The sequence below is a fragment of the Mobula hypostoma genome, chromosome 14 (genome assembly GCF_963921235.1).
Source record: "Mobula hypostoma chromosome 14, sMobHyp1.1, whole genome shotgun sequence".
Lineage (NCBI taxonomy): Eukaryota > Metazoa > Chordata > Chondrichthyes > Myliobatiformes > Myliobatidae > Mobula > Mobula hypostoma.
In genome coordinates this window covers 31,458,921-31,477,360 of record NC_086110.1, presented here as the reverse complement: position 1 = coordinate 31,477,360, position 18,440 = coordinate 31,458,921, and the positions used below count along the sequence as shown (strand labels likewise).

Genomic DNA, 18,440 nt, shown 5'->3' with positions numbered 1-18,440 from the left:
CGAAGCTTAATTGCCCCAACCAAATGAACAGAAGTGTGTTTTGCTGATATTCTGAAAGTAATGCAGGAACATTTGGAACCAAAGACATTGTTGAATGCAGTGGAATCAAAAAGAAGGGGTGTCCTTTTCAGTGGATGTGGCTGAATTAAGGAGATTGTATGAGCATTGTCAGTTTGGTAATAAACTTAATGATGCACTGAGAGATCACTTAGTTGTGGAAGCTTCCAGGAAAACATTCAAAAACAGCTCCTAGCTGAAGCACACCTCACATTTAAAAGAGCAGTTGAAGTTGCTTTTCAATGGAAACATTAGACGGAGGGACAATTGAGCTGCAGTCAGGAATGAAAGTGACTGTGAACAAAATAGTAAAGTCTAAACAGAAACCAGCCTGGACAAACAAATCGTGTTACCATTGCGGCAGGAGCTCACGTACACCAAGTAAGTGCAGTTTAAAGGCGAAACTTGCAGCAAATGCAACAAAGTAGGACACATAAAAAGATGAAAATAAATGGACTGTACAGGAAGAGAAAAATAAAATATCAAACTGCAGTTTCAAAAAAGAGCACTAATGTGTATTTTGTTGATGAAAATTCTGATAACGATGACTGGTGCAGGACTGGAAATAACATGAAAGCTAACAATAGACGAGTAATATGGCTTGCACCAGAATAGAATGACAAATTAATTAAAATGGAATTAGACACTGGTTCGGTCTTCAAGTGTTTCCACAAAATGAGTGTGAGAGGTATTTCAAAGATACTAACCCACAGCCTTCAGATACCCAACAAAGAAGTTATACTGTGGGAAAATTAACTACTGTGGGAATTACAGTGAAATATAACAACCAACAATCCACATTGGGCTTGTATGTGGTAAAACCATGAGGATCAGCTTTATGGGGACATGATTAGCTGAAACAATTACAACTTGATTGGAGATCCATCCACCATTGCATGCCATACTGTATACCCTCCAATGAAGCCAACTGAAAATGAATTTAAAAGGTATTGGATGATGCCACAACTGCCTCCATGCTTTACACCATGAACTGTTGCCCAACAGAGGATAAACAGATATTGATGCCAACATCTTTGCCTCTGGTTGGAAAGCATATTGGACCAAGGAAAGAGCATGCTGCTCAGAAGAAGCATGAAGGTGTCGAAAGCAGTGGTCCGACTACAACATGCAACAGTAGGCAATATATCTGAGAAAGCTGATCAGATCATAAATGGACCAATAGAAGGATTGATAAGAGAATGCTCTAGTGAACTAAATGCACCTTCCCAAGATCAAGATGCACAAACTAGAAGAAAAAGGAGAAGAAAGGTGTTCAAATCTGTTGGAAGAACTTCTTGCAGTGTCTGTTCTACAACCACCACTGACGAGGCCCCAGATCCTCAGACTGTTTTCACAGCCACAAGTCCCACCTGCCTAGCAGAATGATACCTCTTACCAGGAAAGATGTTGTCCCATAAGAGTAAAAAATCCTCCACAATGATTAAATCTTTAGGCCTGAATGGGACAATTTAAAAATTTACTCTGCTGTGGATGTCTGTATGTAGTAGTTGTAGTACATGGCAGCGGTCCCCAACTACCGGGCCGCAAAGCATGTGCTACCGGGCCGTGAGGAAACGATACGAGTCAGCTGCACCTTTCCTCATTCCCTGTCACGCACTGTTGAACTTGAACATAGGGTTGCCAACTGTCCTGTATTTGCCGGGACATCCCGTATATTGGGCTAAATTGGTTTGTCCAATACAGGACCGCCCTTGTCCCGTATTTTCCCCGCTAAGGTACAGCGTTCCTATGAAGCTGTTCATGCCGAAATGGCGTGAAGCGAAGAAGCAATTACCATAAATTTATATGGGAAAAATTTTTGAGCGTTCCCAGACCCAAAAAATAACCTAACGAATCATACCAAATAACACATAAAACCAAAAATAAATAACACTAACATATAGTAAAAGCAGGAATGAGATGATAAATATACAGGCTATATAAAGTAGAAATAATGTATGTACAGTGTAGTCGGGAAGATGAAGGCTAAACCGATTTGTGGGGGAAAAAAATCGGCACGTACGCGCATGCGCATGTCACATATGTGTACACAGGTGCCCGTGCAAGGCTTCATTGTCACGGTAGTCTTTCCTGGGGTAAAGTGTCCTGGGATTTACTGCTACTTTTGTCCCTTATTTGGGAGTGAGAAAGTTGGCAACCCTAACTGTAAAAGACATGTTGAGGTGAGTTTAACCCTACTTGAACACCCCCCCCCACCCCGGTCGGGAAGAATATTGCCAATATTAAACGCGTCCGTGGTGCAAAAAAGGTTGGGGACCCCTGGTATATGGTATATTGGGAGTATGGTGAGATGTGTTCTCTTGAGTCGGAGTTTATAGCTAAGCAAGGAGGAGTGTTTAATATTTCAATAATATTTGAGTTATCCTGTGTATATATTGTTTGATTATGCATTCTTCCTCATTTAAATAATTCATTAGTTATATGTTTAATATGCTAATTACATACATCACATACTACCACATAATATGTGCATGCCTCTCTTAAGATAAACATGAAGATAGACTCACATTTTGGACTCACGTGTCTTCTTTTGAATTAGTTTTGAATTATGTTTTGATGTTACAAAACATAACTGTGTGTCCAGATGCATAAAACATGGTTTCAGGTTACCAATAGTTTATTTAATATTGGTCTGGATAGTTAAATAGATTTTGGTCCAACAATACCCTATTGCTATCCATAGCTTCCACTGATGTACAAAGGTTAATGTTGATCTCCTTGAAATCAGGCTTCCCCCTCTTTGCCTGGCTTAGATCATTCCTATTAAATGTAATACTTCAGATTGCCTTGAACTTGGCTTTTCAATAAACCTTCATCTGAATTTGAATGAACTTCTATTTGGAGTTTGTGGTTTTGTCAAATTAGCTTTCAATTGATCTTTCCTAGTTAAAATCTTTAAATCTGATTTGGCTTACTTTCCTCTGTTGTAAGTACATCCAGCTTTCTATGTCTTGCATTGTAATTATGTGGTCCGTCGTCCAAATTATTTTCCATCTGCTTGTTTGCTTGGATATACATGATTTGTGGATTACTGGTGGCTGAGCCCCTGGCAGGACTAAAACAAACTTGGCCTGAGATCTTTCAATTCTTGAATTATTAAAGAATTTCCACATTAAGGAGAAAAAGGAAGTCAAATTCTAAGGAATCACGAACTTCTGTTTCATTTGAAGGAAAAACATTACCAATAGATCTGTAGAAATTACCTTGATTAGGAATACATACTGTTGTTCACTGTGTATGTATTAGACTGCCTCAATAATTAACTGGAAAAGCTTAACTGAAAAATCAGTTCATTGGCTTGACTGAGGTTAGACGTTCTACACAGAAGAGCTGGTAAATGCACAAAGGTGCCAAATGCCTCTCTCACATTTTCAACCTCTCACTGCTATGGTCAGAGTTCCCACTAGAGCTTAAGAAGAATAGTATGAGCTGCCTTAATGACTATTGTCTCGTAGCACTCACATCTACAGTGATGAAATGCTTTGAGAGGTTGGTCATGGCTAGAATCCATTCCTGCCTCTGCAATTTGCCTATCACCACAAGAGGTCTACAGGAAACACAATCTCAATGGCTCTTCATACAGCCTTCGATCACCTGGACAATGGAAAAAACACCTATGTCAGGACACTGTTCATTGACTATAGTCCTGATTCCCACAGTCCTGATCAATAATCTACAGAATCTGGGCCTCTGTACCTCCTTTTGCAATTGGATCCTCGACTTCCTAACTGGAAGACCACAATCTGTGCAGATTGTTAGTAATATTTTCTCCTGGCTGATGATTGACACTGGTGCATCTCAGGGGTGTGTGCTTAGTCCACTGCTCTACTCCCTCTATACCCATGACTGTGTGGCCAGGCTTAGCTCAAATACCATCTATAAATTTGCTGATGATCCAACCAATGTTGGTAGAACCTCAGATGGAGATGAGAGGGCATACGGGAGTGAGATATACCAGCAAGTTGAGTGGTGTCGCAGCAACAACCTTGCACTCGAAGTCAGTAAGACAAATGAGCCGATTGTGGACTTCGGAAGGGTAAGATGAGGGAACATGAACCAATCCTCATAGAGGGATCAGAAATGGAGAAAGTGAACAATTTGAAGTTCCTGGATGTCAAAATCTCTGAGGGTCTCACCTGGTCCCAACAGATCGATGCAGCTATAAAGAAGACAAGATAGCGGCTATATTTCATTAGAAGTTTGAAGAAATTTGGCTATCACCTAAAAGACTCAAAAAACTGGAGGGCATTCTGACAGACTGCATCACTGTCTGGCATTGGGGTCTACTGCACAGGACTGAAAGAAGTTACAGAAAGTTGTAAAATTAGTCATCTACATCTTGGTTACTAGCCTCCAAAGTATCTAAGACATCTTCACAGAGTGATGCCTCAGAAAGGTGGCATCTAATATTAAGGGCCACCATCACCCAAGAACATGCCCTCATCTATTGTTACCATCAGATAGGAGGTACAGAAGCCTAAAGACACACACTCAGCAATTCAGGAACAGCTTCCTTCCCTTTGCCACCCAATTCCTAAATAGACATTGAACCCATGAAGACTACCTCACTTTTTTATATTATTTCTGTTTTGCACTATATTTAATCTAACTATTTAATGCGCATATATATAGTTGCTGTTATATTTGTTATATTATTTATATGTTTATTATTTTCTTGTATATTATCATGTATTGCATTGTACTGCTGCTACTGAGTCAATAAATTTCATGACACAAACTGGTGATAATAAACCTGGTTCTGATTCTGATGCCTACCTCTGTAGTGTATCAATCTAGGATCTATGAACTTTAAAAAGAACATTAAAAAGCAGGGAAACAACAACAACAACTTGCATTTATACAATATTATTAGATAGATACATACATAGATACTTTATTGATCCCAAAGGAAATTAAAGTGTCACGGTAGCATTACAATTGCACAGACATGCATATGTTAGAAAAGAAGTAAGGAAGAATAAAAAATAAGTTACTACAAACAGTCTAACAGGAGGGGATCATCACTTCCCCATCTATAGATTGACTCATTATAAAGCCTAATGGCCAAGGGTTAGAATGACCTCATATAGCACTCTTGGAGGCAGCGCAGTTGTCTTAGTCTATTATTAAAAGTGCTCCTCTATTCAGCCAAGGTGGCATGCAGAGGGTGAGAAACTTGGTCCAGAATTGCCAGGATTTTCCATAGGGACCTTTGTGCTACTACAGCCTCCAGTGGGTCCAGTTTGAGTCCCATAACAGAGCCAGCCTTTCTAATCAGTTTATTGAGCCTGTTGGCATCATCCATGTTAATGCCGTTGCCCCAGCACACCACTGCACTGAAGACTGTACTGGTGACAACAGACTGGTAGAACATGTGAAGGAGAGGCCTGCGTACTCCAAAGGACCTCAGTCTCCTCAGGAAGTAGAGGTGACTCTGTGTTGGTGCTCCACTCAGATTTGTCACCCAGGTTCACCCCCGGGTACTTGCAGGCCCTCACCATATCCACGTTCTCTCCATCAATAGTAACAGGGAGCAGTGCAGTCTTAGTCTTCCTAAAGTCCATCACCATCTCCTTTGTCTTACTGATGTTGAGCTGCAGGTGATTCAGCTTGCACCATTTGACAAAGTCCTCCTCCAGGGCCCTGCAGTCATCCTCCCATCCTTCCTTTATACACCCAACTATTGCTGAGTCATCAGAGTATTTCCGCAGATGAAATGACTCAGTGTTGTATCTAAAATCTGAAGTACATAGGGTAAGCTGGAAGGAACGGAGACAATGCATTCCCCTGTGGGGCCCCGGTGCTGCTTATAGCCATGTCTGGCACACAACTCTGAAGCTGCACAAAACATGTATTCTGCCAGTCAGGAAGTCCATTATCTAGGATACAATGGAAGTGTCAACTTGCATTGAACGGAGCTTTATCCCCCAGCAATGAGGACTGTATGGCATTAAAGGCACTTGAGAAATCAAAAAAAACCATGATCCTCACAATGCTGCCCTGCTTATCCAAATGGGAGTTGGCTCTGTTCAGCAAGTAGATGACGGCATCCATTGTGCTCCTGGTAGGCAAACTGAAGGGGATCGAGGGTTGGATTGGAGATGAGCCAGGACCAGCCTCTCCAGGATCTTCATGATGTGTGAGGTCAGGTCCACTGGACGACAGTCATTCAACACTTTTGTTTAGCCCTTCTTGTGTACTGGGACCACACATATTGTCTTCCACACAGTTGCGACCCTTTCCAGGCTGAGATTCAGATTGAAAATGCACTGGAGAGCTCCACACAGCTGCTCAGCACACTCCTTCAGGACCTTGGGGTTCACACCACCCGGTCCCAGTGCTTTGCCGTGTCTCTGAGTTTCCCCAGAGCCCTTCTCACCTGCTCAGTAGTGAAAGTGAGTCCATGATGACTGGGGAGTTTGTAGAAGGAGGGGGCTTGGGGAGGTGAAGATCAGGACGATAGGAGTTAGTATGTGGTGGTGTGGATGGTAGGTGCAGGGCAAGGAGGGGATGTAGACTGTTGTAGCCTGTGTTGTTCATCCATGACTGGTGTGCTGAGGGAGCGTGAACAGGAGGGTAATTGTCAAACCTAATGAAGAATTAGTTTAACTCATTAGCCCATTCATGGCTGCACTCCAGGGCTCTACAGCCAGGCTGATTGAAGCCAGTGATTTTCTTCATGTCTCTCCTCACCTCCTGCGTGCTACTCTGCCCAAGCTTGTTCTCCATCTCTCTCCTGTATTCCTCTTTAGCCACCTTGATCTTCTCCTTTAGTTCCCTCTGCACACATTTCAATTCCTCACTGTCTCCTGAACTAAAGACTCTCATTCTGTAGTCGAGAAAAGCCTTTAGATCACTAGTGACCCATGGTTTGCTGTTAGGGAAGCAGTGAACAGCCCTTGATGGTGTTACAGTGTCCACACAGAAGCTGATGTAGCCAGTGATGCAATCAGAAAGTCCGTTAATATCTTCCCCTTATTGTTCACAAAGCACATTCCAGTCAGTAACCTCAAAGCAGCCCTTTAAGCCCTGGAGACCATTTCTTTACTATCTTGGTGGTAGCTAGCTGTTGCTGTACTTCGGGCTTATACAAGTACATGAGGTGAACCAGGTTCACCCTCTTGCCCTTGTAATGTAATGAGCTCCACTGGAGATTTAGCTTTAAGAAGACTCCTAGATCAAATAACCAAAATATCCAGTAAAAGGTAGCGTTTAAGCAAAGCAAAGGAAGAACAAGAAACAGATTTAGTGAGATAATTCCAAAGAGCACGGTCTCGATAAATGAAGCCAAAAAAGGCAATAATGGAACAATGAACATTTGCCATGTGTCAGAGGAGAGAACTGGAGACGTGCTGAACATCAGAGTTATTAGGGTGGAGGAGTGAAACAGAAGGACGAAGCTACTCAAGGTTTGAAAACAAGGATAAGAACTTTAAATCAAAGTATTGATTAACCAGAAGGTTCTAATGTTGCATTACATGGGATGATGATGTAAACCAAGCTTGATTAGGAACTAGACAATGCTGTTTTGGATGTTGCTGGCTTAATACAGAATGGAACATGACTGTCAGCCAAGTATGTTGCTAACAACTCTGGAGATGAGAATTTGAGTTGCTGATGTGTTGGGCAGAATAGGGGCAGTTTATTTCATTGGACATTGAAACAAGATACTATTGGTGATGATATAGACATTAACAGCATTCTTTCAGCTACTGGGAGAGTTGATTATGTCCACATAACTGCATAAGTTTTTCCAGAGGATAGGAAGCATGTTTTTAACTTTACTGAGAAGGACGATAGATAACAATACCCACAAAGAGGGTATTTATGAGTTGCCCCATTTGGAAACAGGACCCCCTGTGGACATTGTTGGTGGCTGATTAATAGGGAGATCTTTAATGTAATCAAAATTTTGCATCCTTCTCACCAGTTGAGAAATATCATGATCTTGTAAGGTTTCACAAAATTCTTCAGAACTTAACACTTTTTCCATTGTATCTAATGTATAGCTCTAAACCATATGGTTTAGATATGGCCCTTGTGGCTACGGGGGTCAGGGGGTATGGAGGGAAGGCTGGGGCGGGGTTCTGAGTTGGATGATCAGCCATGATCATAATAAATGGCGGTGCAGGCTCGAAGGGCCGAATGGCCTACTCCTGCACCTATTTTCTATGTTTCTATGTTTCTATAGTATCATAACACCTTTCTACCACACTCTGTCTTTCTTCTGTCTTCCTTAACTCCTTTCTCCATACTAATTTCCTGTCCCTGCAACTCCTTATGTTCCTTCTTGCATTGCTCTGTATCCCTGCTGACCCCTTGTTTCTCCCTCTCCCTGCCTCAGCTTCTCCCTCGCTCTTTTTACCTGATGAGCATTGTCCCCCTTTCTCCTTCTGTCAGAAGCTACTGTAACATGCACATTTCTTCCTTTCTCTGTCACTGTTGTTCTGCAGTTCCCTCCTTCCCTGTGTGCCTTTCGCTCTACACCTCTCTCCTTATATACCACTCCGTATCCATCAATCTTCCTGTCTTGGTCTCCCTGTGTCTTTCTCCCACCTACTTACAGCTATACGCACAACATGCTGGGGGATCTCAGCAGATCAGGCAGCGTCTATAGAAATGAATAAACAGTTGACTTTGCAGGCTGAGACCCTTTATCAGGACTGGAAAGGAAGGGGAAGAGGCAAAAATAAGAAGGGGAAGGAGTCCAAGCCAGAAGATGATAGGTGAAACCAGGTAGTCAGGGGAGGAAATAAGAAGCAGAGAGATGATACGTAGACAGGGTAAAGTGTTGGAGAAGAAGGAATCTGATAGAAGAGGTGGGTGGACCATGGGAGAGGGAAGGAGGAGGAGGACCAATGGGAGGTGATAGGCGGATGAGAAAAGGGGAGCCTGAGCGAGGAATGGCAGAAAAGAGAAGGGGGGGTGGGGGAAATAGGGAAGTTTGCAAAATCGATGTTCATGCCATCAGTTTGGAGGCTACCGAGACAGAATACGAAGTGTTGCTCCTCATCATGGCCACAGAGGAGGCCATGGACCGACACGTCAGAATGGGAATGGAGATTGGAACTGAAATGGTTGGCCACTGGGAGATTTTGCTCTTTGTGGGTGGAGTGAAGGTGCTTGACCGATCTACGTCGGGTCTCACCAATGTACAGGAGGCACGTTGGGAGCACTGGATACAACAGACAACCCCAACAAATTAGCGGGTGAAGTATTGCCTCACCTGAAAGGATTGTTTGGGGCCCCGAATGGAGGTGATGGAGGAAGTGAATGGCTAGTGTAGCACTTCCTCTGCTTGCCAGGTGGGAGATTAGAGGGGAGAGATGAATGAGCAAGGGATGCCTGTGGAAAATGGAGAGTTAGGGTGGGGTAGAGATGTGTTTGGTGGTAGGATCCATTGAAGATGGCAGAAGTTGCAGAGAATGATGGGCTGGATTTGGAGGCTCAGGGGTAGTAGGTGAGGATAAGAGGAGGATGAGGAGAGGGCAGACAGAGGATGGGAAATCCCATTCTTTGAAGAAGAGGGACATCTCTTATGTCCGAGAAAGGAAAGGAAGGCCTCATTCTGGGAACAGATGTGGTGGAGATGAAGGAAGTGAGAAAAGGAAATGGCATTTCCACAGGGTACAGGGTGGGAAGAGGTAGAGCTATATATTTCCTTTTAATTGGACTTGCCACAGAAGTTTCAGGAACTGTCTCCTCCATATGTATGATCAGAAACCTGCAACTGGATAGAGAGTGGATGATACAGTTTTCTTGGTTTCACTGCACTGAACTTGGGGTTAATTCAAGAAACAGAGTTGCAGTCAGTTAGACAGGGTTGCAAAAGGATCAAGGCACAGTTTCAGAGAGTAAATTTCAAACGTTGCGACTTGATGACGGCATTGATTTCAAAATGCCCTTCAAGAAACTCTCTTAATCTCTTCCTGTCCTCTCCACCTTTTTCTCTCCCTCTCTCTCTCTTCCTTTCTGTGCTTTTAATCCACCATTTCTCCTTCTCACCCCCGACACAAGTGAGCTTCCACACACTCATACCGAAGTACATATATTGGCAATGCTTGCATCACTGCAGCCTGCACCAACTCAGAAGCACACTTCATCTCTTGCTCCATTATTTCCGACACACTGGAAAGTTAAGATATTTGATGGTGGAACTAATTGGCAACTATAAGGAGGATGCACAAGATGTCTCAGTCAGCTTAAAGGTGAATTTATCCCAGGCTGCAATAGGAGGAGATTGCTTGGTTTTCACATCTTTTCTAGCCCCAGAAGCAGTATCAGATGGTTAGAGGAGAGCAAATGTGGTATTTTTAGCAACAATGTCAAGAAGAGCTACAGGAATAAGCCAGGTAATCATAGGCCAGTGAATCTCACTTTTTAATATATTACAAGGGACAGTAGAAAGCTTGAAGGGAAAAATGGTGGAAATAGTCAGAGAATTTGTGGAAAGAGAAACATTCCATACCAATTTCGCGTGCTCTTCCGCGATGCTCACTTCTATCTCAGTGGAGCTGACGCTGTGAGACTGCCCCCTGTTGCTGTGCTGTGTGACTGCGAGCTTCACGGCGATTTGCCCTGCTAATATGATGAACTGATGCCAAGGCTTTGGGCCTGCTCCAGGCTGCTGTGGGAATATGGATCCCAGGACTCAATTTGTTTCGGAATGCTGTTGCTCACTTCTAGTGTTTGCACGATTTGTGTTTTTTTTCTCTTTCTCTGCACATTGGGGGTTGGTCTTTTTAAAAAAATTGGGTTCCTTCGGGTTCCTTGTTTTGTGGCTGCCTGTAAGCAGATAAATCTCAAGGTTCTATAACCTACACATTCTTTGGAAATAAATGTACTTTGAGCCTTTCAACTGTTAACATTCAGATCAGAGAGCCTTCATCAGAAATGGATAAGCAATTTTTAAAAAATTAAACAACAGAAAAGCAACTTAGACTTTGCATGGTACTGTATTTGTCAACATGGAGTGGAGAACAGGCTTGTAAATCTGGCAAGAGAAGAGGATGTTGGCATTGGTTAGGATGGATTGGCACAACTGGCAGAGGAGTACCAGATGTGGGCGTAGTGTGGGTGCAGACACACCCAGCTCTGAGACACCAAGCAAGGTCATTTGGTTCCAAACAATTGGTTTATTGATCATTACAAAATGTCTCTCAGGTGCTTCCCACTCCCTCTCCTCTCCCTTCCCCTTTTCCCAACCACCTCTCTGCTCCTTCCCACTCTCAGTCCACAATGGGGGCCCATATCAGAATCATCACTCATATATGTCACGGATTTTTTTTGTGGCAGCAGTACAATGCAACACATAAACTTACTATAGTTTTGGGCAAATGTCTTTGGCACCCTAGGACTTTTGCCCAGTACTGTAGAAGAATCAGGTTTGCTAACTCAATATAAGAGGATAAGAAGAACACAATAGTTTCAATGGGTGCAGAGTTACATCTTATTGAAGAGATATGGAAAGAGATGGGGTTTGAGTTGAGGAGTTTGAACAAATGTTGAAAGGTTTTAAACCTTGTTGATATTGTTGAGATAGCTGAGAAAAGGGGAATGGAACCATGTAAGATTAGTTCTGGGCAGCAGATATCTGAATGGCCATTAATTTACAGAGGATAGAGGACAGAATACTCAAGATTTGAGGTAACACAGATATTTGTTTTCACATTTTGTGTACTGAATCATGAATGAAGAAAATTGTATTGCTGAAATAAAGCATTCAAAATGTCTGTAATATCTAGAAGGTCTGACAGCAGCTGTGGACAAAGAAAGGGGTGTTGCTTTTCAGGTTGTTGACCTTTCACCAGTTCACAAAATTACTTTAGTATGAAAGAAAGTTATTTCTCTCGGTTCACTTTCTCATTTCAAAAATTTCCTTCAGTAGTATAAATTTCCGGACTTGTAGTAAAATATTTGATTACCCAGGGCAAATCTTCCATCTTCTGTCCAATTTGATGTTTCACCTTGGTGTCAATGACAATAGGCCTTCGGCATATTTTGCTTGGAAACAAAAATCCAATGGAAACAATAATCCAATGGAAAGTTTAACACTAAAAAGGGCGGAGTGAAATTATTTTGGCAATAACCTTTAAAGTACTGCTTATGCAGCTATATTTAAATACAAGAGTCAATAGAAAATAACCTTACTCATATGAGGGTCTAATTTAATTTCTATCCGCATGTATAAATTCAAATAAGATCGTATTTAACCAATTGTTATTTCCATTATGCGAACGAGAAGTTGCGAAGCTGCGGTAATAACATTACCGGGGAAATTCCAGCCACACACTCCGGAGGCGTGACAGCTGTCACTCAGGCTCCGCCCCGACGCCGCAGAGCGAACTGCGCATGTCTATTGGTCGTTGGCCCCTCAATTTGACAACGGAGGCAGCGTGACGCTAGGATTGACAGCGGGATGCACCATTCGAAAAGGGGCAGAGGCGAAGGGATAGGGAGGCGGGGCTTGTCGCCGATACGACTCCGTGGTGGTGGGTTTCCTTCCGGTGGGGACGTTCTTCTATTTACAGTTGCTCGCCGGGTGTTTGATCTCACCGACCTCTATCAGCTTTGCTCCATAAATTTCGGAGGTCGCGGGCGGTGCCGGAGTAAGTGAGAGTCTTGTGTCCCTGCGTGTAAGGGTGTTCCCGGTGTCTGGAGCGCAGAACCCGCGGTGTCGATTGCAGCCGCGCCGGGGCCGAGCTGATTCTGGTCGGTAGCGACTGCGCTTTACTTTAATTCTTCCCTATTTCTGCATTTGCTCCTCCTGAGATGAAGATGCTGCTCCTTCTCTGCTGGCAATAGGCGTTGTGGTTGAAGCCGCTCACGTTTGCATCCTTAAGCGCAACCTTGGCTGGACTACATTTGCGCCCGGGTGCTTGCTGACTTGGATGGTCAGCATTGTATTTATACTGCCCGTACACTGCCCTTCAAGAGTTCCTTCTCTGGTCAATACTTCAGCTTATTTTTGTAGAGGATAACTTGGCAGTCTATCACACAAGGTTAAATTTGGTTGTGTATTAAAATTATTTCAAAGCGATGCATTGGCATTTTCTAACCTTGTGAATCCGCGTTCAACTTTACGTGAGGATAGACGTGTTTCAAGAATGTATGTATAACTGTCTGATGGACAAGGGAAGTATAAACACAAGAGATTCTGCAGATGCTGGAAATCCAGAGCAACAGACGCAAAACGCTGGAGGAACTCAGCAGGTCAAGCAAAACCTATGGAAGTAGATCAACAGTCGGCCTTTTGGGCCGAGACCCTTCTTCAGGACTGGAAAGGAAGAGGGAAGATGCGAGAATAAGAAGGGAGGGGAAGGAGAACGAGCTGCTAGAAGGTGGCAGGTGAAGCCAGGTGGGTGGGGGAGGGGGATAAAGTAAGAAGCTGTGAGGTGATAATTGGAGAAGGCAGAGGGCTGGAGAAGAAGGAATCTGATAGGAGTGGAGAGTGAACCATTCTGTCGCTTGTATGGAAAGTATATTGTTTTCCTTTTGAACAAACGTTGTTCTGTTGGTTCTGAGCATATTTTATTGCTGTGTTTTGGTTTTGGACTCAGTTGTGCACAATGGATTTCATCAACAGTGTTCTAGATTTGGCTGGGTGGGTGGTTTAATATTTGTAATTAAGCTTGGGCTATTGTTGATATTTCCTGTAGTGGAGATTTTACCTAAGTAGGTTGACATGTTGATAGAAATGGGCCTAAGATGGAAAATTATGCAATGTGACAACAAATTTGGTGGGGCATTTTTAATATATCCGTTTCTCAAGCTGTGTGTCTGCCTTAGGAAACTTGTGGCAAGGTCAGAGCTACAATACTCAACATCTTATACTGATCATTATCTGGCATTATCCAAAATGTAATGGTTAACATACTTACATCAGATGTTGGTTTAAAAATTTCATTGACGGCTTTCACCTAGCTAGCAGAGGCACCAACTTTCCTCAGTGCAAAAATAGTTCCAACCAATTTTTGTTTCAGTTCATAATTTTTAGTCCTTTAGCAAGAAAGATGTGATAAACTGAATGTGTTAGGCCAGCAGAAGGTAAAGTTAGTCTCTGAAAATTGAAATTAAAACAATTCCTACTTGATCACTGGGTGCAGATTACTTCCAAGTCCTCTTTATGGGTAGAATTTAAAGGAGAGCTCTGTTGAGTTGGATTCATATCAGGGAAGTCCTCCTCCTTCAAAGAACAGTGTTTCCCTTCCTCCACCATAGATGCTGCCCTCAATTGAATTTCCTCCATTTCCTGAACATCTGCCCGTACCCCATCTTACCCATTCCTTAACAGGGATAGAGTTCTTCTTCTGCTCATCTACCACCCCACGAGTCTACGCATCCAGCAAATTATTCTCTGCAGCCTCTGCCATCTTCAGTGGGACCCTACCACCAAACACATCTTTACATCCACCCCCCCCCCACCTCTGCTCTATGCAGGAGTTACTTTCTCCGTGATTCCCTTGTCCATTCGTCCCTGCCTACTAACCTCTCTCCTGACACTTATCCCTACAAGTGGAAGAAGTGCTACTCTCCCTGCCCATTCACACCCTCCTTCACTTCCATTCAGGACCCCTGGTAAGTGCTTGTAGGTGAGGCAGCAATTCACTTGTGAATCTGTTGGGGCCATCGACTGTATCTGGTGCTCCTGATGCAGACTTGAGACGTGATGTAGAGTAAAAGGCCACTTTGTCGAGCACCCTCACTCCATCTGCAAAAAGCAGGATTTCCCAGTGGCAACCATTTTAATTACAATTCTCACTCCCATTCCAACATGTCGGTCTATGACCACCTCTGTCCTCATGATGAAGCCACTCTCAGGTTGGAGGAGCAACACCTCATATTTGGTCTGGGTTGCCTCCAGTCTGATAGTATAAACATCGATTTCTCCAACTGCTGGTAATTTTTCTCCCCTCTTCTTCAATTCCTCACTCTTGCCTCCTCTTCTCCTCACTTGCATATCACCTTCCTATGATGCCTTGCCACCTCCTCTTTCTCCCATGATCCACTCTCCTCTCCTATCAGATTCCTTCTTCCCCTTTATCTTTTACACCAATCACCTCCCAGATTCTTACTTCATCTTCCTTCTCCCCTCACCCCACCTGGCTTCATCTATCACCTTCTAGTTTGTACTCCTTTCCCTCCCTCACCTTACTCTGGTTTCTTCCTCATTCCTTTCCACTCTTGTTGAAGGGTTTCAGGCTGAAATGTTGACTGTTTATTCATTTCCACAGCCGCTGGCTGGCCTGCTGAGTTTGTCCAGGATTTTGTGTGTGTGTTGCTCTGCTGAACTGGTTCTATTCAGTTACATTAGGACAAAACCAAACATTTTCTGTTCCTAGTAGATTCCATCTCAAAACCTTGCGCTGACATTTGTAAATTCTTTATGACTGTATAATTTAATAACAAATATGAGTTGAATTGTGTTTTGGAAACTTAATTCCTGCTTGGTTCCCAGTCTGATTTTATCTTTGAATAATTTATGGTGCATGCTTTTCTTGTATTAACGACAAACTAATGTACACATGCACTAGCAATTAAGTGTTTGGAATGCTTTTGAAATTTTGCTTTCTGTTTCCCCAAACAGGTGAATCACTGATTTTGTTTCTTCAAGAGTTTAGCTTTTTTTCTATGAAGTCTATTTAATACGTTCAAAAATGAAGTATGGACACTTCTCAAGGCCCTTGCAATCATAGCAACAAATTGACTTTAAGATACAGTCTTGTCTAACAACAGAAGTCTGCATCATGATGAGTACAGCGACATGGAATAAAGACAAATCCACTGTGGGTTATGATGAGTGTCATGAAGAGCCCGGATATTACCTAGTTTCGCAAGAATGTACTGCAGTTGAAAAACATAGCAAAGCATTAATAAGACTTGTAAAGGGGACCATGTTGATGCTTTATGATAGAGTCTCTCAACTGCCAAATGTCCACAGTACCAAGAGCAAAAGAGGACATATTACCGTGCAGTGCTTAGAAAGCCCGTATACCATCATGCTGGTTGATGAAAAGGATTTACAAGAAGTCGAACCTCGAGTAGCTGAACTACTTTTGGCAGTTTCAACCTGTGATGAGCGATACACGTTATCCAAAAACAAACAACGACTGCAGAAAGCACTCCAAATTGATTATGGGTCAAAGGTTAATGTTCAGCTGAGACTTGGTGGAGAAAAGCTACCTGGTATAGTAAGATTTAAGGGGCCACTGCTGCAGCGTATAGTGCTGTCTGAAATGTGTTTTGGAGTGGAATTACTGGTAAGTCTCCTTTTACATGGTGTAAAATTGTTAAGGGGATATTGGTGGAGTGCAGCTATGAAATGTCTCTCTGCTTTCTAACTTGGACATTGAATAATGGAGAACAGCAATTCTTCTGTCCATTGATGACTCTGCCTCTAGTTATTATGCAAGTCTTCTCTACTAAAAGCTATTCTTTTGCTGGGTTGTGAAGTGTTTTAGCTGTTGATAGTTATTGATCTCTCTGACTTCCAGTTCATTTATCCTGCTATCTTGGCTACCTTTACAGATTATTAATATGGCAAAATTTAACAAGGGTTTGGGAAGTTCAAAATTAGAACAGCCAATTGATGATTTACATTTGCTTTAATTAACTCCAGTATGTCTACAAGGTTCAAGTGACCACATTATTGTTATCATGAAATAGGAATTATTTATTTAGTACCACAAAGTGCAACAGTTTACCCAAGTTTTCACAAGCGTTTTGTGTTTTGCTGTCCTGTGTGTAAATCCTGCTAACCACCCCTCTCTTTGTTTTGTCTTTTTCCACTACCATGCCCAACACCTCACTTTTTACCTCTTCTGCCCCCCTCCCGTGATCTGCTGAATGCCCACACATTCGAAGGACTGATCCGCTGACTAGTTCCCCTCATCACCTCCTTCCCTCTGCTCTATGGCCACCATCCTTTCCTATCAGATTCCATCTTCTTTAGCCTTTTGTCATTTCCACCTATCACCTTCCAGCTTCTTACATCACTCCTACTCTTCCCTTACCTGTCAATCACCCCTTCACCTGTAACCTTCTGTCAGTACGTGCTCTTGCTCCACCCTTCAAAGAGCCCCAACTTCGACAAACTTTTTATACTGGCTATCTGTCCTATGTCTTTCCAATCTTGATTAAGGGTCACGATGTGAAATGTTGACTATCCATTTCCATCCACATATGCTGCCTGACGTACTGAGTTCCTCCAGCTTTTTGTGTGTTGTTATAAATCTGAATTGTTTTCAGAATAAAAGATACTTGGAACTGAGTGGAAAAGAATGAAATGCCTTAAAAGGGGGAAAAAATTCTAGAATATCCAGTAGAATTTCCTTAATCCAATACACTTGGGACCTTGACATTTTAAAAGGAATGCAGGAAACAAGGACACGTTAAGTTTTAAGGGCACATCAGAATCAGGTTTAATATCACAGGCATATATCATAAAACTTGTTGTTTTGCGGTAGCAATATACTGCAATAGATTAAAAAAACTATAAATTACAATAATATATATATATATATATTGCTAAAGGAGAGCAAAAAAAATTGAGGTAGTGTACATAGTTCATTGTCCATTCAGAAATCTGATGATGGAGGGGAAGAAGCTGTTGAGTTTGTGCCTTTAGGCTCCTGTGCCGCCTCCTTAATGGTAGCAATGTGAATAGCCCGTGTCGCGGGTGATGGGGGTCCTTAATAATGGGTGCTGCCTTTTCATGGCATTGCCTTTTGAAGGTGTCTTCGATGCTGGGGAGGCTGATGCCAATGATGGAGCTGCTGAGTTTGCAACTTTCGGTAGCTTTTTCCAATTCCATACCAGTTGGAAACCTCTCCACAGTAAAATTATTAAAAAATTGATAGAATCGTTGGTGACGTACAGAATCTCTTCAAACTCCTAACCAAATATAGCCGCTGATGTACCTTCTTTGTAATTGCATCAATATGTTGGGTCCAGGATAGAGAGGTTCACACCTAGGAATTTGAAACTGCTCTCCCTTTCCACTGCTGATCTTTTGATGAGGACTGGTGCGTGATCTTTCCCTTCCCGTTCCTTAATCAAATGTTTGGATGTGGCCCCTGAGATCCCTCTGTTCCTCACACTAACGTACAGAGAAATACTAAGAAACTTCCAGTGAACCACAGTGGTTGCAGGAAATCTGAAATATAAAGAGAAAATACCGGAAATGTTCGTGACTCTGAATTGTTGAACTCTCTGAATATTTCCAACAATTTCTTTATGAAAGGCTGTAAAATAGCCTGTTAGTATTTTATAATTACTACTTTTATTAACTTTTATTGAGATTCCCAGAAAAGTATAGGAAGTGGGAGAAGAAGACCCCAAGTGTAAAGGGGTCAAGGGGTCAG

At 42.5% G+C, this 18,440-nt stretch overlaps 1 protein-coding gene across 3 annotated transcripts in view; it reads left to right on the top strand.

Moving 5' to 3' along the window:
* The first annotated feature begins 12,549 nt into the window (after positions 1-12,549).
* Positions 12,550-18,440, top strand: part of cylda (cylindromatosis (turban tumor syndrome), a) — an 83,161-nt gene continuing 77,270 nt past the window's right edge. For 2 of the 3 annotated variants that reach the window (XM_063066888.1, XM_063066885.1), the window contains exons 1-2: positions 12,681-12,789; positions 15,665-16,337. In XM_063066888.1, coding sequence (XP_062922958.1) covers positions 15,825-16,337 — 513 coding nt within the window. In that variant the 5' untranslated portion in view covers positions 12,681-12,789; positions 15,665-15,824. Of the gene's footprint in view, positions 12,790-15,664; positions 16,338-18,440 lie in introns of all 3 variants that reach the window. The other variant, XM_063066886.1, reaches the window with a different exon arrangement.